Source organism: Pangasianodon hypophthalmus, chromosome 25 (genome assembly GCF_027358585.1).
Source record: "Pangasianodon hypophthalmus isolate fPanHyp1 chromosome 25, fPanHyp1.pri, whole genome shotgun sequence".
Taxonomy (NCBI): Eukaryota; Metazoa; Chordata; class Actinopteri; order Siluriformes; family Pangasiidae; genus Pangasianodon; species Pangasianodon hypophthalmus.
In genome coordinates, this window is record NC_069734.1 from 17,502,877 (window position 1) to 17,528,720 (window position 25,844).

The window sequence follows — 25,844 nt, forward strand, 5'->3', positions numbered from 1 at the left end:
GAACACAGTTAGGTTGTGCTCAAAATGGCATTCAAGACTTTTCGCGTTATTTGCAATGCTAGCTAACTGGATAGCAGTGTCGGTAAAAGCCAGAATACCCGGATGATACGGCGGTTCGTGATTTGTCCAAACGTCTTTCTTGTGACTTTAAAACATTTTATAGTTCACAAAAATCGATTACAAATCGACTAACAGTATTTATTTATTTTGATGTTTAATTCTTCGTGACTTTTTTTTAAAACCGTTGCTAGGACTACCAAGGGGCGTGGCCTGACCTGGACCACGTGACGCGCTGCTGGCTGCTCTCTCTCTCTCTCTCTCTCTTTCTCTCTCTCTCTCTCTTTCTCTCTCTCTCAGCTCCGATGTCAGCCGTGTGTGTGTGTCAGAGAGTGTGTGAGTGTGTTTGTGTGAGAGTGTGTGAGTGTGTGTCGCCGCCGCCCGGACAGCGGGAGGAATAGTCCGGAAAAAAAAAAAACCCCACAAAAACCAAAAAAAAAAAAAAAAAAAAAAAAAAAAAAAAAGATGGAACTGACGGCGATTGGGGACCGAGTTTTCGCCGCTGAAGCGATCCTGAAACGCCGCGTGCGAAAGGTGAGGAAGCCGCGCGCGTAATTGTTTTCGAGTAGGCGCGCGCTGCTAAAATAGGAGGTGGTGGGGGCGGGGGGGGGGGGTGGGAGAGAACCGAGGCGGCTCGCGCTGAACAGCGAAACCGAAAAGAGCCCCTTTAACGAGAAGGAGTGAGGGGGGGGGAGAGAGAGAGGGAGGGAGGGAGGGAGAGAGAGAGAGGCCTAGTTTTGTACGCATAGCAGTGAAAATGCAAAAATAATAGCAGGAATAGAAGAAAGTGAGCGCGCGGAAGAGGTGTTTGAAGCTCAGCGCGTGCGGGGATGGATGATGGTTGGATTGTACACATCACTGCGTTGCGTCCCGGAGAAAAAAAAAAAACAAAAAAAACTATGCGTTGCTCAAGAGCGAACAAAGTGCACAGCATGCAGCCATATCAAAAGCTGAATTCGTGCATGACCCCTAAAGCAGCGAGCTGCAGTGTGCATGACCAAGCTCTAAAATGTGACCTTCTTGAGCCATTCATTTATCTAAAACCATAACACACACACACACACAAACACACACACACACACAATGTTGCATCACTAACAACAACATTCAAGCCTGTAGCATGTATGCCTAATTACTGCCTTATTACATGGTTATTGCACTGTCATAGGAAGAGTTGGGTGTTTTTTTTTTGTTTTTTTTTAAATTACACAATATTTCTTTAAATGTTGCATTTTTAGTTGTGTGTGAAGCTATGAGCATATGTTGTGGAAAAAGTCATCAAAAATCTTTATATATGTGTGTGTGTGTGTAAATATATACATATATATATACACACACACATTTATATATGTGTGTGTGTGTGTGTGTGTATGACATTTTTTTAACAAAATGATTTTTGTTATTAATGTCATCTACATAACCTTCAGCTTTGGTCCAATTCCACCTTTACACTTTTGTACCACACTGTACTAATAAATACGAAAATACATCATTTTGGTTATCCAAGATGGCCGCCCTTATAACATTATAAACTACACACTGTGTCCTACACCACATCAGGACGTCTGTCTGACATCTTTCATCAGAAGGACTGGATGTGCTTTGAGGTAAAGGTGTGTAGTATGTTTTTGTTTTAAAATCCCAATCCCACCGAATCCCATCCGAAAAGTTGGACCGATCCTGACGGTATTGTACGAAGGAGCTTAATTGGTTTTATTGTTCAAAATCGAAACAAATCTATTTACACCACTGACTAGAATAAAGCAGCTACTACTGATAAATGAATTAACACTGTAAATGTGAAGAACAAGCAACGGTATCATCATTGTCATGTTAATGAACGTGGCATTTCTTTGTCCCGTGAGATTCCGGTCAGAAAGTGGATTCTTGTGAGTTGGATCCCGCAGGATCCCAGTCGCAATGCACATCTTATTCCTGAAGCTAATCCTGCAGAAATCGTTATGAGCGAAACTTCAGGTGACTAGCGGACGTGACGGTTATAGCTGACGTCGGACGGAGTGTCTTTCCTGGTTGCTTCGTCAAATTATTTTTGTTTACTTCGCACTTTTTCGGTATTTTTTAAAATTTATGTTGTAGTATAATTGTACGGATAGTATTTCCTCTCCAGGTGGAATAAACGTGCAAACCAGTTGTGCGTGTGCTGCGTACTGATAACATTTACATTCATTTTAAATGTCGGAAGCAGCGGAATAAATGAAGTAGCTAAATATGCCACTGTAGGTTATCCGAGGTCTTCTTATCGTCCTCGTGTTCCTAAACAAACCAAGGTGGAGGGATGATCACGTTATCCAGTCTAAGGATTGAAAAGATTGTGCTCTGACATTATTTATTTTGGAAGAGATTACTTGTTAGAAACGTTAATCTTGTAGATCCGATGCAAAAGTAAAGAAGCAAACATCCAAACCTGACTTGTTGATCGTTGAATAAAGGAGAAAATTGTGGAAATTATTTTTTTTTTTTTTCTTGGCTAAAGTGTTCCTTTAACAGGAGTAACTCATGCTAGTCTCTTTTGTTTTTCCCCCTAGGGCAACATTGAGTATCTGGTGAAATGGAAAGGATGGGCACTGAAGTAAGATGGAAATGGAGATTAATTAGACTTACTTCATCTCTTAATTAATTGCTGTATTGTAAACATCATGTCTGTATTATTTTAGCCAAGCTGTCCCACAGCTGTTTGCATTTAAAGACGCTTTCTCAAGTTTCTCCATTAACATTGGGTTTAATTTGCAGGCACAGCACATGGGAACCCGAGGAGAACATCCTGGACGATCGGCTCATCACAGCGTTTGAGCAGAAGTAGGTTCACGATTATTGTTCTCTTTATAACCTGAAAGGCAAGAACTGTTCCGGGATCAGCCATCGTACTCTTAATCACACTCCTGATCCATACCAACACTTCTTTTTTCTCTTTTCTCCTCAATTTCAATTCCATCTTGCTCTTATTTTGTGTTTGTTATTTTCCTACCGCAAGTCAGTTTATGCTTTTTTGCTTCTAAATACAGAACTAAGCTGCTTTCACACTCTCCACACTGCTAGTGCATAATCCTGTGGGAAGTAGCCACTTTTAAACAGCTCTACTGTCTGCATTTTTTTTTTGTTTGTTTACAGCAGAGCTTCCAAAATTAAACAAATCTCAACTTTTCAGAAACACGCCAAACGATGTTAAGCACTTTTTTACCTCTTGTCCAATAAGGTCGCAAGTTGGGATGCGATGGAGAGAAGCAAACATAGAAGATAAAGTGTTGGTGAAAAAATAAATCTTGTTAGTGAGGGAATATGAGGAGATTGATTGTTGTTTGTGCGACATGCTTATCTGAAACTATTTTAATACCAATATTCCAATTTTGCAATATAACTAAGAACTAAGAATAATGCCTATTTTTGTAGCTGGATACAGTCAAGTCACACAAACAGCTCAAATTCTCATGATTTTCTGTCTCCAAAGCTACAGCGAAAGCAAACAGTTACCTCCTTGCCAAAGTGAAACCAATTTTCATTTCATCTGTATTACTGCTCAATATAAATCTAATCTAGAGTGTAATCTATGCTGGTTAATTAGCCAACACTAGCTGGTTAGAACATTGTTATGGTTCTGTTGTAAGAAAAAATATATATATATATATATTCCCAGTTTGAAAGCAGCACAAGTTCTTATTAAAACTCAGTGAAATGTATTTTGTGTGTTGCTTACAGTACAGTTTGTTAAAAGGATATGCGAAAACTGCTTGAACAATGAGAGAATTGTGTATTTCTTTTACTTTAACACTCAGAACCCTGTTGGTCTGATTGTTATGGCTCCCTGGTGATGTAATGTTATATCCTAATGCCATTTTTTCCCCATCTGTACAGGGAACGAGAGCAAGAGCTCTACGGCCCAAAGAAGCGGGGACCTAAACCAAAAAACTTCGTGCTCAAGGTTCGAATTTCTCTCCGTTCCGCATCATCGCTCTTTACTCTGAATGGAAAGTACATTTAGCCGCCCATCTTGGCCTGCGTTTCCCAACCCAGCAGAATAACGATCATTATTACACAGCAAAGAGTGTAGTAGACTCTGCTGATGATTTTAGGCCATAGAGGTTTTGGGAAGTTTCCTTGTCATTGGCTCCAGTGTGCTGGCCGGGGCAATTCAGAAGTTGTTTTTATGACAAGTGTTAACATGAGAAAATTATAAGAGATGGCAGATAGTCAGAGACGATGCAGCAGTTCAGTCCAGCAGGATCAGTAACACTGGTCTACAGGAATGATAAACTCCAGACAAACCCAGAAAAGGTTAAGAGTACTTCAACATCAACATCCAGAGTCAGGTTTTTTTTTCTGAAGACATTCTGATCAGGGATTTTTTTTCCTTCCATACAATAAAGTTAAAAGACATAGTGGTGGCAGAGATTTACTAATTTCTTTTATTTCCCCCTATAATGCACTAATGCAGCAAGAAAGTTCACCAATGTATGTCATATATATTCTTAGACAAAATGTTAGCACCCTTAAAAGATCTATGAGAGCTTTAGAAACCTACAACAGAGAAGGTTCCAAGTAGAACCCCCTTAGAAAGATAAAGAACCAGGAACCAGTATGACATAATTAAATATTGCTAGGTTTCAAGTGTGGATACATCTGATATAACAATTACTAATACTATTAATTTAGTAATAATAATCATTATTTTTTAAATAAACACATATAGTACACCTTTAGGTTATTTAAATGTAGGTAATATTCTTCCTCTCCCAGGCACGTGCTCAAGCAGGTGAGACGTCGTCCCGCGGTTCCAGTACCCGTCATGCCCCTCCGTGCCCCTCCTCCTCATCGCCGGTCCCTCCTAACCCTTCGTCTTCGTCATCCCTGGCGCCGACGCCCAGGTTGCACTCTCTGGCTGCCTCACACAAGCTCAAGAAAGACATCCATCGCTGCCACCGCATGTCCCGGCGACCTTTGCCCCGACCCGACCCTTTGGCGAACCCAGACGGTTCCTCCTTCCTCTCCCGCCTGCCAATCTCTCCGTTTTCTGAGACTGTGCGCATTTTGAACCGCAGGGTCAAGCCACGTGAGGTCAAGCGTGGTCGCATCATTCTCAACTTAAAAGTTATTGATAAATACGGTAATGGGACAACCAAAGGACACCAAGGAAGGGCGCAGATCCCATCGCGGAATCGCATCATCGGAAAGAGGCAAGGGGACATGCCCTACAAGCCGTTTCAACCGCCCATGAAGATGCCCGGCTTTCCTATGTACGGCCAGCCATTTGGGCTCCAGCCGTGCCCTCCTGCTTCAGCTTCAACTGGTACGAGAGCGAGCACTTCTATTGGAAGTAAAACCAGAGCCCATTCCTCAGCAGATTCTTCCAGGGTTCGGATCCAGTCTCCCCCTTCTCCGTCCAGCTCCAGCGGCACTGAAAGCGACGCTCCCTCTTCACCGCAAATCCAGCCCCGTCGACAGCAAGCTCAGATCGCTGCAACCTCATCCCCACCTCTGGCACTGAGCACAGAAACCTCATCCCAAGCTCGGTCCACTGGCACCAAATCTGGATCTTCAGCACCTTGTCTACCCTCCTCTCCACCCCTCTCTTCTTCTTCCTCATTATCATCGTCACCAGAAGACAAAAAAGGAAGGGCACCGAATCTCCCCTGTGTGGCTAGGGGCAGGAAGAGAAAGCCACGCCGCCGATTTCAGACATCCAGTCCCTCGGGTGATGGCACGGAGAAGACAGTGCCGAAACAAGGTGACCCCGACTGGCATCCTAAGCGGACACCCAGCCGCGCCAATGTTGTTGTTACTGATGTTGCAACTAACCATCTTACTGTCACTATTAAGGAGTTTTGCCAGTCTGGAGCTGCTTCCAGACCCCCGTCACCGTCCCACGCTGAGAATGCCAAAGCTTCCACCACCTAGTCTTCTCCAGTTACTACAAACAGTATATCTCATTCACCCCTTGACCCCAACAAGAACTTGCCATAAGAACATTCCCCGAAAAAACAACGTTGCCATCAATAAAATTTAAACATATTTTTTAAAGAAATTAAGTTATCTATATATATGGACATGCAGAGAGTTCATACTCTGCTCGTCCCAAGTGTATTCTTTTCAACCGCACATTGACCCGAGAGATTCTGTGTCTTTGGCGACCCTGTTCTTCAATGATCATGTGGAACTCTAGGGCTGCAAGATGAACAAAATTGTAATAATATTGCTTCATATTGCAACTGCAATAAGCCTTGCAATATATTAAAAATCGATCGGTGAATCCCTGACATGACTGCAGCAACCAGATCGGTTAGAGGGCTTGTCTGCATACCGCGGCCTTCTGCAATACGTCAGTACTGCAAATGTCAATATAATTGCAAAAGCAATTAACAAGATACATTACATTTAATCCTAGAACTGTGCCTGCTTTTGGTGCCGTCAGTGCTGTAGACACCTTAGCATGAGCAGTGAGTGTGAGTAAGTTATGCTTCGGTGTGGTTCGTAAAGAATGCAGCGTGTATTGTAACCAGTCCATCCTTCACCACCATAGATCCCAACACAGACCATTTATTTGCACGCACACTGCAAGACCCTTCTTGCAACCTTTCAGTTCTGCCCTTGTGCTCTTCCCCCTTACTGAAAGATACATCCACCAAGACTCTAAACTGCCGGTGTTTTCACAAATACACCAAGGACTGCATCTCAAGATTGCTACTGTACATCATTTCTGTTCCCTGTTTCCTGGAATCGTATTTGCCTTCTGGAGTAACCATAGTTTGTATTTGGTGTGATTGGTGTTTTATGGGCTTTCAACAGACGTTGGACTGGTTTGAGAACTGTGAAGCGGTGACTTTAACTAAGTTCTACAAATGCATAGCCTTGATTAATGAAACCTTCATTAACAGCCGATGCTATTTGGAAAGATTTCTTAATGTTTTTTTTGATAGCACCACAGGTCGCTTCTCAGACTGGTCCAGCAGTCGAGCTTTTGGTCCAACTGGGTGCTAGCATTGACAGATCAGACCTGGGATAAAAACAGTCTAACTTTTCTTATGTTTTTCTGAGCTTCCTGCAGAAGGGCTCATGTGAATGTGAATGGTGGTTTTGTGGGTTTTGGGGTTTCACATGCGCCATCGCTCATGTCCAACTTTGGGTGCGGTCCAAGTGAAATCACCAATTTACCATTCAGAGCAAAACCAGATTTTGGACTGATTCTGCAAAATCATTGCAATGTATTTATGTCTGTTTTATGAAAAGAGAAATGAAGTTTATGGTGAACAGGATCATGCCGGCATCACACAGTTCATATGGCAGCTAACTTGGCTAACTGTGGTGAAGAATAATGCAATGTGAGAAGGCTTATTTATTTATAGGACTCATCTGATGAAGCATAGCCACCGAATTGCTCTAATAATCCTGCGCAAATCTTAATTAATGTGCCTTTGGGAACTTAGGGGAGAGGAGAATATTGGGAAATGTGTTTTGGTGGGGGCTTGTCTTTAGATATGACTTTATATGTTTTTTTTTGTCCTAGTCTAAACTTATAGCTTATATTTTCTTTCTTTTTGAGGCAACATGCTTATAAATTGGTAGCAACCCATTGGACTATATAGGGCATTTTTACTTGTAGGCAGTTTTCTGTACCTGACCAATCAGCTGTAAGACTGCCATTTGGAGAGATTTAGAATAAAAGTACATTTTTGGTGAAAAGTGAAATGATTTAAGTAACTTTCATCACTGGTATGTTATGTTAGCTAATTAGCAGCTAGCCAGCTGTAGTTGTTAATGAGGGCTAGATTCAAAGTTGGTGACTTAATTTATACCAATATTTTATGATTTAAAGTTATGTCAATATTGACATGAAGGAAGTTCTCTGTATTCAGAGTCGGGTTACGCAGGTACCCCATTTTCTGGTCGTCCCATTCAGATTTGTCAGAATAGAAGTGTATGAGACGCATCTCCCGAGCAACTGTCCGAGGAGGGTTTGAATCTGTAGTTATGCACAATTTCGATATTAACACTACACTACGTACACATAATTCAGCTCTCTGCACTAGTTAAGCTATCTAGCTAGCCAACATGGTAGTGTTGATTAATCTAAATTAAAAATTAATTCATTTCATTTTAACCTTATCAGTCTCATTGCCCTTATACCTTCTAAAAATGGCAAATGTCCTCACTGAAAAAAAAAAAGATGACTGTTGCTACAGTTGTGAAACATGTTGCTAGGAAGGTTGCCTCAAATAGTTGATCGTGTATCATTACGTTTACGATATTTTGTTCCGTTATTTCCAGCAAATGTATTTTAAACCTCCAAAAAGTAAAGTTTATCCCAGGTCTGGGAGAGATGAACTCCGTGACCCACTCCTTCCTCCGGTGCTGCCCCTCCACAGGGCACCTCTTGTGGTGCATCTATATTATATAACAGTATATGAAGCATGTGTTGCCTTTGGCCGTTGCTTTTTTTTTTTAACCTAGGAAGTGCTCCAAAGTACCAAAAGTCAAGTCTTGTTTACCTGTGTGTACTGTGTGCTAGAGAATAGCCGTAGGAACTGCTGAGGTGGTTCATCATTACTCGAAGTTAACCAGTGGCCTATGTTTTATATTTAATAGGGCTCGAAAAGATTTTTGGACAGTGGCACTACCTAAAAAGACCTGGCACCTTCAGAGAGGTGTAAGTGATCCGGAGGGCTTTTTTTTTTTTAATTTCCGTACTGTAGGAGTGACGTACTGAGTGCCACGTTTCTTTTATAGCCATCCTTGTTCTATTTGAGTAGTTGGGTTTTGGGTTTGAGTGAATGATATACCCAAACGCCAAGCTAAGTGTGATCTATGAAACGTGTCTTTTATTGTTTTATGTATTGATATAAGTTGATGACTATATTAATGATGACGATGATGATAACATTGTAATGTATCTGATGCATGTACTGCAAAAGCCTAATTGTACAGGTCATTTAAATGTCAATTATTGGTGTTGCTTTGTGTGTTTCTCTTGTAAGATGCTTTTAATAAAAGTCACCCCAAAGACATGTCAGTGTATTTGCCTTTTTTAATAATATATGTATATGCTGTTGAATTCCAAATTCTGATTGGATAGAAAGTGTTGATTAAATTTCTATAAAAGCAGTTTTAGCTGAACAGTTTACCTTAATATAAACCTGATTTTTCAAAAAACGGTGAGCTGATATGGTTGAGCTTGAAATGATTATTTAACATTTATGGAAGGAGTCTCCAGTGTCAGACCTTTGCAATGGTCAGTAGGTTTTTCCCCATGGGAAAGTCTTCAGGACACAAGACTTTGTAACACATCTTGTTAACATCGCGAGAAAAAAAGAGAGGCTTGTGAGGGAACGACTGTTAATGGCTGCTATAATACAAGTGAGAACAGGAACTAACTAATTCCTAACTAGTACTTTAATGTAACTATAAATGGATAAAAAAAAGTTATTCTTTAATGAATTAAAATTTGTAATAGTTCACAAATTGCTGTAGTATAAGAGGAACAAATTTTTGATGTGCTGTTACTTGAAAATCTACTTCCAGCCATAACAGCACAGCCTGTCATGTTTTATTTCTTACATTTTTTACCCACTGTGTGAGCACATTAAGAGATAATGTTAAGTTCTACTGTATAACTGAAATGTGCTTCAGTGCGGCAGGACTTTCACTGAGATCAAACTAATGTCACAGGCATAAATTCTACCTCATGATCTAAAATCTGCATCTCCCTCCATGTGAAAGCGGCTTAGGGATGGAGCCAAACTCTATGTCCATTACATTAACTCACCTCGGCCTACTGTAATCCATTTACAGCAGGATTTTACCTCAATCAATAGGCTTACACAGCGGAGCTCTTGGGGGACGACATGGTTAATCTCCACCACAATATCTCCATGGTCAAAAGCCCAATAATAAATTATTGGGTTTTGCTCCGAATGATGCTTCAAGGTGAATAACCACTCATTTTACCACTTAACAACCATCACTTATGGGTTGTGGCTGTATGTCTTCAACCTACTTTAGTAATAAAATGACAGTAATCGGCAGAATAGAGGCCTGAATTTTTTTTTTTTAACCTCTGAATGGGAGCAAACGTTTTTCAAACAAAATGATAGCATACCGTACATGCAATGCTGCCTTCAAATTTGGACAATATAAAAATCGTATGTGTTGCCAACATAGAAAACCCCCTCCTAGGGACGCAGTGGTGAAAACATCTATGGTTTAGTTGTATTATTTACGATTTTTTGACCCTTAGTTAAGGAGATACGGAGAATTTCAGTAAAATTCACCTGGCAGAAACGCCAGTTCACTGAAGGGGAAAGGACGAGGGGACGTGAACAACACATTTGTTCCTGCTAATGGTTACTTTCACTTCATGACAAATGTATCTAGGTAAACTTTTAGGTAAAGTAGGTAAAGCTTCAGTTTTGTGAACCAATAGAAAGAAAGAGGGTGGAGCTGTGGTCTCTGGTTTACTTAAAAAAAAAAAAAGGGAGGTGCTGCTTATTATTAAGTAGTGGTTTCACCTGACTTTTGCCTCACTGTTTTCTTAGTGTTGCTTGGGACAAAAAATAAAAAATAAATGAATAACTAGTTTTATTTTGTACAGTTTTTTTTCTCTCTGCCTGCTCGGATTGTCTTTTTAGCTAAGTTGCCACCTCTTGTGATGGAATTATGGGTAGGTTTCCTTGATAACAATATATAATATAATTACCAGCACTTCTGATTCTGCCTATGATGATGATGAAGAAAAAAAGAGACAACAGTAATGATTTTCTTTTTTGCTTCTTCTTCTTCTCATTATTATTAATTTATTACCAACGTGTGGGAAGAAAGTATTAAGTTCAGTTTGTATAAATTTAAGTTCACCCCTAAAAGCCTGATGGTTGTAACTCATAGAACTCTGTCTCCCTCTGCAGGCTGTAGAATCCAGGAATTTAGTGTCAAATGCACAGTAACAACATGTACAATGAAATTCTTACTTCTGCATTCTTTCTGGTCACCATCAATACTACGCAGGAAGTGTTATAAATCTTCAGGTTCTGTTTCCTGGCTAACTACAGCCAGCTTCCTGGTAGCCACATTGCCTAAAGGCTTGCTCTTGCTATCTACAGGTGTCATGTTTGTAGCTATGTTGCCTACAGCTGGGAAATTCAACTCTGCTTCCTTTCTTTGACTAGCTGGTTTTCTCACACTGGCTTTCTTGGTTGTCTCCGTCCTGTTTACTCAAACCAAACTATTAATTCTTTTCACTAAACGCATTGTTGATGTTAGTCATCTCTTTGGTCTGAAACTAGTTGTGATCTATTTATTTTACCCATTGCATTGTAGTTCCTAGAGTCGCAGTGTAGACTGTTGCAGTCCCAGGACTTGAGAAGTTACTCATGTACAGACACACCTCGTGATGGCCTCTTGCATTTGTTCGTATGCAGTAGCCTTTTTTCTCAAGCTCTGGCAGAGGGAATATAGATGTTCCAGCCAGGCATCATCAGGAACCCCCCATCCTTTCAGCTCTATTTGCAAAAATAACTTTTAGAGGTTTGAAGCCCATCTTTAACAAACTGTTGCTCTACAAGCAGGTTTAACTCACTTTATCAGCTTATCATTTTTTTCCACAAACTTTACTTTCTGCTTTAATTCTCCAAATAAATGTCATTTATCTTAATAAATGAAATACCGATGTGCCTCTGCTGTTCCTCTTGCTCCTCATCAAACTTCTTGTAGCTGCAGTTTCCTCATGCAAATCTCCGTAATAAATTATGTTTGTGTGTCTGTGGGGCTTAACAAATCTTAGAGCTGAATGTGATGACATTGTTATCAGCTTTCCTGCAGTTTGTGTCTGTATTTGTCAAACAACACGTTTATCTCTAGTTCATATCCAGTTTATATGCAGACGTATCCGGTTACTTTCACAATCTGTGCATATAATCGCAAATTAATCAAAAAAAGTCACAAAGCAGTGAATCTGAACTATTATATGTTTCATGTTTTACATAATCATTATAAATAGGTGTAAAAAATCGTTTCGTTGATATAAATTGTTACACCATACCGATACTACAGTAGTATCGCGATACTAAAGCTTCAAAATACCGGCAATGCCGCTGTATTTTTTAAACGGCAGTACCGTAAGTAATGTAGTATATGCGGCAAGCTAACATTACACTAACTGCTGTGTAAATAATAAAATTAGCCGTGTTTAATAGTAAGCGAGCTAACATTACACTAACTGCTGTGTTAAAATAATAAAATTAGCCGTGTTTAATAGTAAGTGAGCTAACATTACACTAACTGCTGTGTGTAAATAATAAAATTAGCCGTGTTTTAATAGTAAGCGAGCTAACATTACACTAACTGCTGTGTAAATAATAAAATTAGCCGTGTTTAATAGTAAGCGAGCTAACATTACACTAACTGCTGTGTTAAAATAATAAAATTAGCCGTGTTTAATAGTAAGTGAGCTAACATTACACTAACTGCTGTGTGTAAATAATAAAATTAGCCGTGTTTAATAGTAAGTGAGCTAACATTACACTAACTGCTGTGTGTAAATAATAAAATTAGCCGTGTTTAATAGTAAGCGAGCTAACATTACATTAACTGCTGTGTGTAAACAATAAAATTAGCCGTGTTTAATAGTAAGTGAGCTAACATTACATTAACTGCTGTGTGTAAACAATAAAATTAGCCGTGTTTAATAGTAAGTGAGCTAACATTACATTAACTGCTGTGTGTAAACAATAAAATTAGCCGTGTTTAATAGTAAGCGAGCTAACATTACACTAACTGCTGTGTGTAAACAATAAAATTAGCCGTGTTTAATAGTAAGCGAGCTAACATTACACTAACTGCTGTGTAAATAATAAAATTATCCGTGTTTAATAGTAAGCGAGCTAACATTACACTAACTGCTGTGTGTAAATAATAAAATTGTTTAAAAGTAAGCTGTGTGTAAATAATAAAATTAGCCGTGTTTAATAGTAAGTGAGCTAACATTACGCTAATAGTGATGGGTCGTTCTTGAACGATTCGTTCATTTTGAACGAATCTTTAATGTGACTCGGGAAGAGCGAGTCATCTCGGGGAGTGATTCACTCAGCTGCGCAGCATCCTATAGGTTCTGTACTGGAATCAGTTCACCTGCTTCGAGTCTTCGGTTCTGAGTCGTTTGGTCATCACGTGACAGTGACAGCCCCATAAGCTTAACCAGTGCAGCCTGAGCCGGAAAGAGAATTGATCAGTTCATCTCTCGAGTCTTTCGAGTCGTTTTCTTTTGTCACGTGACATGACAGCATTGGATGGAGAAATTAGTTAATTTACAACCTTCCTTACAAACGGGTGCATAGTAATTATTATTATTATTATTATTATTATTATAACATAACACCACAGATCTTCAAGAAACAGTAACAGAAACATAGTGACAGAAATGGACAAACCTTTTTTTCTTTCTAGGAAAATGCTTATTACACATCTTTTGATAATTTTATGATAATTCCTAAATATGATCCAGCATACAAAAAATACAGTTTTACGTTATAGTATTACTGACTGAGGTACTGATCCGGGAAGTGGTCACGTGATAAAAGACCGAACGACTCAAACCCGAAGACTTGTCAGGTAAGAGGTGAGGTGAGCTAATCATAGACTAAAGATCCAGGTAAACAATGAAGTAATGTCTTCTGTTTCTTATAGCATTGTAGTTTTGTCTTGTTTGTAGTGTGATCAACGTTTGCGTAAGTGGTAGATGTGTTAGGGAAGTAACACGTAACATTTTAATTATATTTTGCTACAATGAACGAAATGAACGAAATGACTCGAAAAAAGATTCGTTCATTTTGCTGAACGAGACTCAAAGATCCGAGTCGGTAAAATGATCCGAACTTCCCATCACTTTAATAGTAAGTGAGCTAACGTTACGCTAACTGCTGTGTGTAAATAATAAAATTAGCCGTGTTTAATAGTAAGCGAGCTAACGTTATCAATGGCACATTGATTGTTCTTGAGTTTTTCCAGTAGCCAGTTCTTCATTCTCATGAATAAAGTATTCAGAGGAATATTTGGTTTGTCTTTTTTCATTTCATCTATGTATTTGTGTAAATTTGGTTCATTCTGTAGATTGGAATGAACACAATATCGCGTGGTATCGTGATACTTCAGCCGGTATAGTATCGTAGGTATCGTGTATGGTATCGTGTATGGTATCGTGTATGGTATCGTGACAACCCTATTACATACTGCGGTTTCATGGACACTTTAAATGGAGATTTTGACCTGAATCTTGTCCAATCTGGCAACCCTGAGCGGCCACCGGAGCGCGCGCCTGCGCTGCATTAACGGTGTGTGTGTCTCAGTTCTCTGTCCTAAAGCTTGTAGCTCTTTAAGTTTAATTTCCACGCAGTGTTCAGGAGAAACAGAGGGAGAAATAACCGAGCTATTTACCCGGTTTGTGGAAATGCAGGTCGCTGAACGCTGCGGTGACATGGATGTGAAAGCGCACGCGCCTGGGCCCGGATCCGTTACAGAAAACGGACACAAGCGCAAATCCCGCAGCAGAAGAGGTAGGAGGAGGAGGGGGAAGAGACGGAGGGGCAAAAAAGCCAACGAGCCACCGCCGTTTCTGCCCCCGGAGGTAAATTTTTACAGCAGTGGGCGTTCCCATGCTGACAGATTTAAAAAAAAAAAAAAAAAAAAACGGTTAATGCGCGTGAACACAAAAAACGGCGCGTGAAGTGAACGTTGCTGAGGCGATTGGAGCTTAGCTAGCAGCTAGCTAGGTGCTGTAAATAACTCCACAAAGAACAATGTTATTCACGTTTTATGCTCTTTAACAGCTAAACTTACTAAGAAAAATAAATGCTTAATAAACAGATAAATGTACTTCAACTAGCCAGCTAGCTAATACATGTAAATCGGCTAAGTAAGTTAGACCTGAATAACAATATTCTGTAGTTTGTATAGTTTGTGAAGTGTAACTAGCTAATTAGCTTTCTAACTGTATAGCAAATTGCAATCTGTCAATCATAAAATCACCCATTACTGATAACTTTCAAAAATATATAAATTTTTACCTGCAATACTCAAAGAGATTTAGCCCTGCTGCCCCAGCACTTCAGGTACCACTTTTAACAAATACCCTTCACATATTCACTTCAAACAGGAAAAGATTAATACCTCTTAAAAAAAAACAAATACTATTACAGCCCCAATTACCCCACAGCAAATTTCCCAAAACCAAATACCTCCACCATTGTATTCCATACCCAAATGCCATAAAACCAAATAACCCTACAGCCAAATGCCCCCAAACCATATACCCTCACACCTATATGTCCCAAAACCAAATAGCCCACTGTCAAAGGCCACACAGCCAAACGAACAGCCAAATTCCCTAAAACATATATCCCCACGGATCAATTCCCTAAAAACTAACTTCCCCCCACAGCCGAAAGCCTCCAAACCAAATAATCCCATGACAAAATAGCCCATACCCAAATATTCCAAAACCAAATAACTTATAGCCAAATGCCTCAAACCCAAATACCCCAACATCAAATTCCCTAAATCTAAATACCCAACAGCCAAATTCCCTTAAACAAAATATCCCCATATATCAATTCCCCAAAACCAAATATCACCACAGCCAAATTACCTAAAACTAACTTCCCCCCACAGCCAAAAGCCTCCAAATCAAATAATCCCATGACAAAATATCCCATAGCTGAACTGCTAGAGCAAAACAACCATTACGGCCACAAGTGTGCTGCTGAACATTTCAATGTGTCAGATTGATGTGGATTATCGTGTAATAAAATGTCATCTATCGTGTTTCAGGCCGAGGAGGGAAATATTGAGTACAAGGTACCGCATCTCCCACACAATGATATGACCTGTATGATTCATACACACTGTAACTATTAAATTCAGCTCACAAACACACACACAAACACACATTCTCAGTGACGCCTGTCCCATTCTCAGCTGAAGCTGGTGAACCCAACGCAGTACCGCTTCGAGCACTTGGCAACGCAGCTGAAGTGGCGGCTGCAGGAGGGCCGAGGGGAGGCCGTCTACCAGATTGGCGTTGAGGACAATGGCCTTCTGGTGGGACTCACTGATAACGACATGAAGGCCTCCATAAACACCCTGCGCAGGATGGCTGAGAAGTATGGAGTCACTCTAACTCACCCTACCCCTGTACCCTAGCCCTATGCCCTAAAATAAGATCAACTGAAGCGACACTATTCTGAAGCATCCACTATATGAATATCACAGTATAATGGGATCTGATATAATCAATAATTAGTTTAACGTTAGGCATGATATCATCTTCAAGTGGATGGACACGATGTGTGTTCATCACTAAATGCCCCAAGTTCAAGTTATCTATAATGTCTATGAGACAAGTAACTGGGTGTTGAGTCATGGGGTTATATGTGTGTGTTAGTATGTATGTGTGTGTATGTGATTGCATGCAGGGTCGGTGCAGATATCACACTCTTGAGAGAGCGGGAAGTGGATTATGAGTCGGACAAACCCCGGAAAATCGCAGAGGTCCTCGTGAGGAAAGTTCCAGATAACCAGCAGGTCAGTGCTTGAATGTCATACAACTGTAGCAGGGTTTATTCAACAGGCAGTATGTGGACAATTAATGTACTAAAAAATAATATAAATTTCCAAAAAGTCAACAAATTAAATTTATGTATTTTGACATATGGCTCCATGATGGCTCCATGATATATTTTGACTTATGGCTCCATGAGTCAGCAAAATGTTGCACGGTTTTGGACGTTTAGCACTCAGTTCAGTTTCTCAGTTGTACCTGCAGTTTTAATTGTTATAGTCTCCTGAGTAGTTGCCTTCATGCACATGGTACTGTAGCTTCTCTGCTGCACTCACACAATAGTAACTCGCTGTTTTTCCACACTATTGAAGAATATGTAGAATGATTGGATTAGTTTTTAATAACTGATGAATTAAAACCAGTCTGTCATAAAACTCAGTAAAATTTCATTCTCTCCTGTACTTTGTGTGTATAGTTTCTGGACCTGCGTGTGGCCGTGCTGGGGAACGTTGACTCGGGGAAGTCCACTCTCCTGGGCGTCCTGACGCAGGGTGAGCTGGATAACGGACGAGGTCGGGCTCGTCTCAACCTTTTCCGGCACCTGCACGAAATCCAGACGGGCCGCACGTCCAGCATCAGCTTCGAGATCCTCGGTTTTAACAGCAAAGGGGAGGTGAGACAGATGTGGGACATTACACCACAGGGCTCTTGAGATCTCGAATCTGATTGGTCGAAAGATCAGCTCTGACAGTAGCGCAGCTGCAAATCGCAGGTTTATATTAATGCGCTCGTTCTAATATTGTTATCGCTGCTATAGTAACAGCTCATTCACAGGGACTTGTACAGTGGATGCTCATATAAACAGATTAAATATCATGTGCAGTCACTGATGTGGTGAAGGAGGCTTGTTTAACATTTACGGAAGGAGTCTCCAGTGTCAGTGCTTTGTAACAGTCAGAGGTTGATTGCCAGGTGGTGAATTACAGCGAGTCACGCACGGCAGAGGAAATCTGCGAGAGCTCGTCTAAGATGATCACCTTCATCGATCTGGCCGGCCACCACAAGTACTTAAAGACCACCATCTTCGGCCTGACCAGCTACTGCCCCGATTTCGCCATGCTGGTGGTGGGTGCAAACACGGGCATCGGTGAGTGCAGGTTTCAGGAGACCGTTGTAAGAAATAATATCTTCTTGGCTATGTCCAAAAAACCTCCGATTTCTGATAATATGAGAATGCAAAACCTGAGCCTCCTTCATGGTGAAGTTTGATGCTTTAAGGCAGGGGTTCTCAACTTTAAAAGAATTTCCAAGAACCCACTTGTGATCACAGCGCAGATTTAATTTTAAGAACAATATGCTATCGTGAAATGTGTCATGATACACGTATGTATCAACGTATCAATATGTATCATGAAATTCTTTAATTCTGGCCATTGGAGCTTTTCATTCCTGAACTTTCCGCTTATCCAGATGTAGATTTGAAACACTGTGTATCATACTGATTGTAAAATTAGTGTTAATTTTTTTTTTTTTTCTAAGTTTTGCTTGTTTTTGAATTTGTTTTTGTGATTTAAAAAAAGTAGTAGGGACACCCAGGATATACAGTAAATCACAGACCCCTGGGAGTCCCTGGACACAACTTTTATTAACGAAGGACTCAAGTGCTTCCAAAGAAGTCAATAAACAGCGTCGTTAGATAACTGATAACGCTCCCATACCCATATTCACAGGCCTACTGTAAAAAAAAAAAAAAAAAAAAAGTACCACCAGACTAATGGGTAAATGTTAACATATATATCTCCTCACCTGCTAGAAGGCTAAACCTGTCTGCTCCTCCCCTTCCTGTCGGTCAGCGGGCACCACGCGGGAGCACCTGGGTCTGGCTCTGGCGCTGAAGGTGCCCGTGTTTGTGGTGGTCAGTAAGGTGGACGTGTGTGTGGGCGGCGCTGTGCAGAAGACCGTGCGGCAGTTAGAGAGGCTGCTCAAGCTGCCCGGCTGCAACAAGGTTCCCATGCTGATCTCCAACCGCGATGACGCCGTCACCGCTGCCCAGCGCTTCGCCCAGTCCTCCAGGTACACACTCCGTGTGTGTATGTCTATGTGTGAATGATATAGATATTTATGAAGCTGTATTTATTGTCTGGCGTTTCTCTGCACTAAGACACTCATCTTGATCATTTCCTTTTCTCCCGTTGCTGCTTTACCCCATCACACCAACCCTGTGTGCAGCATCACGCCGATCTTCACACTGTCGAGTGTTTCTGGGGAGAACCTGGATCTGCTGAAGGTTTTCTTCAACATCCTGCCCCCCCTCAGCAACAGCAAAGAGCAGGAGGAGCTCATGCAGCAGCTCACCGAGTTCCAGGTACACACACACACACACACACAAACACACACACACACACACACCCCTGATATATTTATCCAGTGTATCAGAGATACGTTTAACGTCACCAACAATTCAATACACAATGATCTTGAGCTGCTTTAATAGAATGATGAAAAAAAAAAAAATAGAGTAATATAATATTTATTTTTTTAATGTTAAGCCTTCACCCTGACCGTGTTTTGCAGGTTGACGAGATCTACAGTGTGCCTGATGTAGGAACAGTTGTCGGGGGAACACTCTACAGGCGAGTGTTTTATCAGGCGATGATAACACAGCTTCAATGATCATTGTTTTTTTATTTTTATTTTGGCTCCCACGCCTACTCCACCTGGTTAGTTATTTGTTATTTACTAGCTACAGTTTTTTTTTTCAGATTGGGGGTCATCATGGTAACTGTGGTAAAAGAAAAGACAACTGAGTGTCAGTTTTACCGACTGAGAAATTATCTTGCTAAATTAATTACCATTCTATTTTAGCTGCTTTGCATGAGTAGATTACGTTAGCAAGCTTGGTAGACTTTGCATCATCCTCTGAGTTTCATGTTAATTCTTCCGAGTCCTGCAATGTCGCTTGCGTGAAAAGCCAGTGGAAAATGTGGCGAGCAAGCCAAGCATATGCTACCCTAACCAGCTTTGTTGGAATGAATTCTGTCACAGTTCCCAAGAAAACCAAATCGAAACAAACAAAAATGATGTCATAACAATAACAATGTAAACAAATCTGTCACAGTAAAAAAGCAAAAAATTTCTGTTACAACGAAAACAATAGAAAATAAACAAAAATTCTCACAAGGAAAACAAATGAAAGCAAACAAAAATGATGTCACAGCAAAAACAACTAACAAAAAAATTCTCACAGTACAAAAAAGGAAGCAAACAAAAACAACAAAAAAAAAAACAGAAAATTGTCTGTCTCAACAACCAAAAAAACTGTCATAACAAAAATGAAAGCAAACAAAAACAAACAAACAACAAACACAACCATAACAAAAGAATATGTTCACAGCGAAACATGATCTGTCACAACAAAAACAAAAGCAAACAAAAAATATCTATTACAACAAAAACAGCCAGTTTTGGTAATTGTTTAAATGAACGTTTTCACAATGAAGCAAACTAATTATTTGTCACAACAGAACACCATTGCATTATCTTCTTAAAATAAAAACTAAAGATAAACTAAAGATAAGTACTGTTTCTACAATGTGTTCATGTTAACCTTTTTGTGTGTGTGTGTGTGTGTAGCGGTGTGTGTCGTGAGGGAGACCGCTTGGTGGTGGGGCCTACAGATGAGGGGAAGTTCTTGCGGTTGAAGGTGTGCAGCATGCAGAGGAACCGCTCGGCCTGCAGGGTTCTCCGAGCCGGACAGGCGGCTACGCTGGCACTCGGCAACTTCGACCGCTCGCTACTGCGCAAGGTAAAGTTCTGCAGCATAGCTACAGTTGTATGCAAAAGTTTAGGCGCCCCTGGCCATATCACATATTGTGTAGACTTTTGAAATGTAGAGAAGTAAACACAATCTCTGCAACAACCTATTTTCTGCAAAATAGTAATTACGGCATGTTCATTATGGCATTTTGGACACCCTACTAAGTCATTATTTAGTACTGATGGTTATGAGAACACTGACATAACTGTTAGACCCGCTGTGGTTAACAGCCCCACTGAGTATATCAAATGTTTTGTGTGTGTGTGTGTGTGTGTGTGTGTGTTAGGGCATGGTGATGGTGAGTCCTAAGATGAACCCCACTATCTGCTGGCAGTTTGAGGCAGCCATCGTGCTGCTGTTCCACGCCAAGACATTCCGCAGTGGCTTCCAGGTCACGGTCCATGTCGGAAATGTTCGGCAGACGGCCACGGTGGAGTGCTTACTCGGCAAGGTGGGCGTGGCTGTTTTGTCCTCCTCTCATTACTAGCTCATTGACAAACTCTTAGTCATGGGTGTGTTAGTCCAGTGTGTGTGAATAGTGGGGGAGAATGAATATGAAAACGTTGCAAGTTTATACTGTTGCATATTTGTGTGTGTGTGTGTGTGTGTGTGTGATGTGCAGGAGGAGCTGCGCACCGGCGAGAGGGCCGTAGTGTGCTTCCGCTTCCTGAAGCACCCCGAGTACCTGCGCATTGGAGCAAAGCTACTGTTCAGAGAGGGCGTGACCAAGGGCATCGGTCATGTGACCCACCTGGTGCCATCTGGTCAGAACAGCGCACATGACCAGAACCACAAACCACACCAGAACCACAACTAGAGAGCGAGAGCGAGAGTGAGAGAGAGAGAGAGAGAGAGAGAGAGAGAGAGAGCACTATGTGGGGAGGCGGGTCGATATAAACATTTATGTGACACCTATTTAAACAGCGTCTACGCTGATGTCAGCCAGTAGGACATGGTTTGGGGCGGGGTTTGAGGCGGGGTTTCCCGTTCAGGTGAAAAAAATGTCTTTAGCTACAAACCCACTTACAACAAACAACAAAATTTTCTAATGCTAAAATTCCTAGTGAATTCACACCCCTGCCTGCTCACTTCTGATTGGCTGACAGGTGCCTGTGACTTTCTTATATCGGAACGCCTCTAATGCAGACGTGGTGAAATATTTTAATCTAAATGTATGCCCTCGATACTATGTAATAATGTTGAAATGTAACCATGACGACGAGCTTAAATTACGGTTTTGGCTGTAGGCGTATATTTACTCTTCGCTCCTGCTTTTGCTGTTGCGCAGCTAAACAAAAATTTACAATGACGTCGATTTACACAGCGAGGAATTCTTTATAGGCTACTCAGATACTAACCTCTGAGACATAGCCATAACAACAATCGTATAACGGTAGTTTTTAGAGATGAACTAGAGAGATAGCTAAAAAAATGAGTTATTTTCATTTCGTTCATTTATAAGGAGGCATAACATACACAACCCCATGAGGGAGAAGGCTAAAGTGTGTGGTTTGGGACACACCCACAGTGGCCTAATTCCCCAATATGGTGTCTACTATCCTATAATGTGAATAGAGTGTGAGGTTACTATGTGGGATGTATCCATAGTAACCTGATTCTCCTTTATGGCATTAACATGACCTAAATAGTGAATAGATTGCATGTAGTTTAGGACACATCCACAATGGCCTAATTAGGGTGTACGGGTTGGGACACGTCCACAGTGGTCTAATTCTCCACTGTGGTGTTTGTTTGCCCTATATAGTGAGTTATGGTGTGTGCTTTGGGACATGACCACAGTAGGATGATGGTCAGATGTTTGTGACAGTATGTGTCTGGCCTGTATACTGAATAGTGTGTGTGGTTTGGGACATGACCACAGTGGCCTGATTCTCTGTTTATCAGAATCAGAATCCACTTGAGCGTACAAGGAATTTGTTGCCGGTTTAAAGTGATCCTACAGTGCACATTTGCACACATACAAACGCTACACTAAAGCACTGAACATGAACAAGACATTTAGTAATACAAACACCAAATGACAGCTACCACATGACAGTTTACAGTGCAAACATAACACAATCTTAATGACCACTCACACAGAACAGTTAACACACTGGCACATGACAGTAAAGTGATATTACAATGCAGTGACCAGTTTGTTAGAAAAAAGGATATGTTGCTGTTGCTGTTGTTGTTGTTCTTCTTCTGGCTGCTCCTGTGAGGGGTCGCCACAGTGGATCATTGGTCCGAGTTTTAAACAGCGTCTACGCTGATGTCAGCCAATAGGACATGGTTTGAGGCGGGGTTTGATTTGGCACAGTTTTTAACACCGGATGCCCTTCCTGATGCAACCCTCCCCACTTTTTTCCCGGCTTGGGACCAGCACTGTCGTGTGCAACCCAGTGGCTGGAGTTGGTTCCCTGGCCAGGAATCGAACCCAGGCCGTGGCAGAGAGAGCGCTGAAGCCTAACCACTAGTCCTCCAGGGACCCTAGAAAACATATATGTATTGCATAGTAAATAAATATATTGCACATGTTATTGGTATTGCACGAAAAGGGAAAAAAGGTATAGTGTAAATGTTAAAAATCAAGAATGAATTGAGGTTTATAGGATGGTGTTTATAATCTGTGTAGCCACTGGGATAAACTATTCTGGAAGTTCTTGTCCCGATTAGTCTGTAGCGCCTACCAGAGGGTAGGAGTCTGAACAGGTTGTGTGGGGGATGTGAGGGGTCCCTTATGAGTCTCCCAGCCTGTTTCTTGACATGGGACATGTACAGGTCCTGGATGGAGGGCAGGTTGGTCCCGATGATGCACTCTGCCGACCTTACAACCCTTTGACGTCTGCGCTTTCCCAGTTGGGTGACAGAGCTGAACCAGCTGGTAACTGATGAGCACAGTGTGGGCTCAGTGGTAGAGAATTGGCACAGCAGCTCCTTGGGCAGGTTGTGCTTCCTCGGTTGATGGAGAAAGTATATCCTCTGCTGTGCTTTGTTGGTGATGTTCCTTTCCCACTTCAAGTCCTTGCAGATGGTAGTGCTGAGGAACTTGAAAGACCTTGAGTGCTGGACACAGTGTAACCGTGGATCATGAGTGGAGGCAGAGGAGTAGGGTCTTTTTTGAAGTCCCCTGTCCTCTCCACTGTCTTGCTGGTGTTTAGCTCCAGGTTGTTGTGTCTGCACCCCAGGGCACCATAGGGATCCACCTCCTGCCTGTATGCAGACTCGTCACCGTCCTGGATGAGGCCAGTGACTGTGGTGTCATCGGCAAATTTCAGGTTCTTGACAAATGTGTCCCCAGAGGGAACCCCAGGGGAGCACCGGTGCGAGTGCTGGATGTTATTTCTCCCAATGTCACCTGCGGCTCTCTGTTCGGGAGGAAGCTTGTGATCCAGCTGCAGGTGAGTGTCCCGACCCTGATGAGTAAGACGCGCAGGATGTGAGGGATAAACACAACCTTGTACAGTAACCATGTCAGTAGATACAACCTAGAAATCATAATCGCACATCACAGAGATTTACTTGTGGTTAGATTTAATAGACACACTTTAGATGTGGATATTTATCATTTTATCCTAATTATTATTTCTTCACACAGCAGTGAGTGATTAGCAGGTCTAATAAAGCTGGCTGATGGAGTTACAGTAGAGTTCAGTATCAAAAAGAGTTCCTCAGTTGTCAGAAACGCAGAACGAGGAAGGTAAATCTGGCCAAAATTGAAAAAAAAAAAAAAATCATTTAAAAAATACAATTCAAAATACAATGCAAAATGTGTCACTTGTACCAAATATAAATTTTATTTTTGTTGAAGTATTCCATGGTCATGATATTTTTTTTTTCTTTTCCATAGCACTAGTACTAACATCTCAAAGATGTTTAATGTGCATTTTGGTTATTAATTTTGACCCTGAATGCCGAATATTAAAACCACAACCTTGTGACTGATTGATCACGTTTTTTGTTTGACTATTTTTGTCAGATATGATGTAGGAAAATAAATAACGAACGCATGTTTTGCACTTTTTTTAATTTTTATTATGACTATCATTTTATTTTTGGATGGATTTACCTTCCATTTATGAACGATTTTTATATACCTTCTGGAATAGAAAGTTGGTCTGTGGACTAAAGTACATTTCTAGCTTGTTTGTGCCAAGCGAGGACTGTAAGGCTGCTTTCACACTTGACATTTTACACGCGATCCTACAAGATTTCAGAAAAGCGCAGAGTGACGACAAACGCCTTTTTTATCTCTCGACCAATCAGATGGCAGCTCTTTGGACATATGAGATACACATGGAGCTTGTTAGTGAGTGAATATGAGTTTTAAGACATCTCGGGCCGGTCCCACTTCAACTCCTCTTAAAAGCTCAAACAAGCGGCTTCAGCATAGTTAAAATAAATCTAATCTTTAATAATAATAGTGACAATACCAGCTAGCGTTGTTATGGTTACAGTGTGAGCTGTTTTTTTAATATCAGTACATTACGTGTGAAAGCAGCCTAAGATATAGACGTCCTGAACCACAAGTTGTGAAAAAGCCGTTATTTCGACTTAATATCTCATTATTTCAGGATAGTATTGTTATTTTAACTTATTTTAATGCATTTCATAATTGGTAAATTATCAATTATTAGATGTAAATATGTGTCAGCTGAATTTCACTAAAACTAGCTTACTATCTTGGAAACAGTTATTAGCAAATATTTCATAAATTAGTCTTATTGATATACAGTGGTGTTAAATATTAAATTAATGAGATAATTTAAAATACGATATTATCTAGAAATTAATAATGACATTTTGTAAAATAACGAGTTGTCAAAAACCATTAGTTATTAAGTCAAAATAACGAAGTTAAAACGAGGTTAAAGTTTTTTTTTCTAACTTGGACTTCAGGGTGTCTGTATTAAATTGTTCGTATTGTAAAGTCAGGATGTTTAGCAGATTTAGCGGACCGAAATATTTGTGAACATTTTCATGTCAGTTGTTTGCGATGTGCATGTTGTGCATTCGTGCTGTGCTAATTCCTGAATTCCTGAGGTTTCGTGCAATTAATCAGCAAAAAAAAAAACAAAAACGCGAACTTATTGTACTTCGTGGTCAACTCCTCATTTTGCACTCAGTATTTCTGATGCTTATTACTGTGAAGTGTGTAACATTAAATTTTTTTTTTTTTTAACATTTTGTCTTGCGTCCCATGGCACAGCGTTTGGCTGATACACTGCATGCTGTGTGGAATTCTGGGATGCGCTCACGACCTGCCGAGAGATTCCAGATTTACAAGAAATCAGTGTCTGTGAATTGCACTGTACTTAAACGCAACTAGTTTGTAAGTAATAAAGAAGTGTTTTATTGTGGACTGCAGTTCCCGAGTGAATCTTGTGGTACAACTGGGAATTACACAGGCAGCTC

General features: G+C 40.8%; 2 protein-coding genes and 1 long non-coding RNA gene across 5 annotated transcripts; 2 read left to right on the forward strand and 1 right to left on the reverse strand.

Moving 5' to 3' along the window:
• Positions 1–33: 33 nt before the first annotated feature.
• Positions 34–9,071, forward strand: cbx6a (chromobox homolog 6a). The gene is made up of 6 exons (XM_034299579.2): positions 34–113; positions 252–591; positions 2,604–2,647; positions 2,809–2,874; positions 3,928–3,994; positions 4,810–9,071. Exons 2-6 carry the CDS (start codon positions 523–525, stop codon positions 5,965–5,967), a joined length of 1,404 nt encoding a protein of 467 aa, XP_034155470.2. The 5' UTR covers positions 34–113; positions 252–522; the 3' UTR covers positions 5,968–9,071.
• A 1,149-nt stretch (positions 9,072–10,220) lies between these two features.
• On the reverse strand, positions 10,221–14,619 carry LOC128317483 (uncharacterized). The gene is made up of 3 exons (XR_008301014.1): positions 14,488–14,619; positions 11,723–13,261; positions 10,221–11,558 (listed from the first exon to the last, which is right to left on the reverse strand). It is a non-coding gene; the product is annotated as an uncharacterized LOC128317483 (long non-coding RNA).
• Positions 14,298–25,791, forward strand: gtpbp2b (GTP binding protein 2b). Of its 3 annotated transcripts, none has more exons than XM_034299792.2 (12): positions 14,298–14,606; positions 15,880–15,906; positions 16,027–16,211; positions 16,493–16,632; positions 17,085–17,282; positions 17,582–17,756; positions 18,463–18,682; positions 18,839–18,974; positions 19,184–19,242; positions 20,243–20,414; positions 20,713–20,877; positions 21,049–25,791. In XM_034299792.2, exons 4-12 carry the CDS (start codon positions 16,498–16,500, stop codon positions 21,241–21,243), a joined length of 1,455 nt encoding a protein of 484 aa, XP_034155683.1. In that variant the 5' UTR covers positions 14,298–14,606; positions 15,880–15,906; positions 16,027–16,211; positions 16,493–16,497; the 3' UTR covers positions 21,244–25,791. The 3 variants fall into 3 exon arrangements, with proteins under 3 accessions (XP_034155683.1, XP_026803870.1, XP_053085616.1); XM_026948069.3 differs by having other exon boundaries at positions 14,300–14,677; positions 16,524–16,632; XM_053229641.1 differs by having other exon boundaries at positions 14,303–14,606; positions 16,524–16,632.
• The last annotated feature ends 53 nt before the right edge of the window (positions 25,792–25,844 follow it).

Bases quoted from the DNA above. Each gene is read 5' to 3' on its own strand.
- gtpbp2b (XM_026948069.3), top strand. From the start codon at position 14,501: ATGCAGGTCGCTGAACGCTGCGGTGACATGGATGTGAAAGCGCACGCG. The intron at 18,683-18,838 runs GTACACACTCCG...CCCTGTGTGCAG, and splicing joins CGCTTCGCCCAGTCCTCCAG to CATCACGCCGATCTTCACAC. The intron at 18,975-19,183 runs GTACACACACAC...CGTGTTTTGCAG, and splicing joins AGCAGCTCACCGAGTTCCAG to GTTGACGAGATCTACAGTGT.
- cbx6a (XM_034299579.2), top strand. From the start codon at position 523: ATGGAACTGACGGCGATTGGGGACCGAGTTTTCGCCGCTGAAGCGATC. The intron at 2,648-2,808 runs GTAAGATGGAAA...TTTAATTTGCAG, and splicing joins TGGAAAGGATGGGCACTGAA to GCACAGCACATGGGAACCCG. The intron at 3,995-4,809 runs GTTCGAATTTCT...TTCCTCTCCCAG, and splicing joins CAAAAAACTTCGTGCTCAAG to GCACGTGCTCAAGCAGGTGA.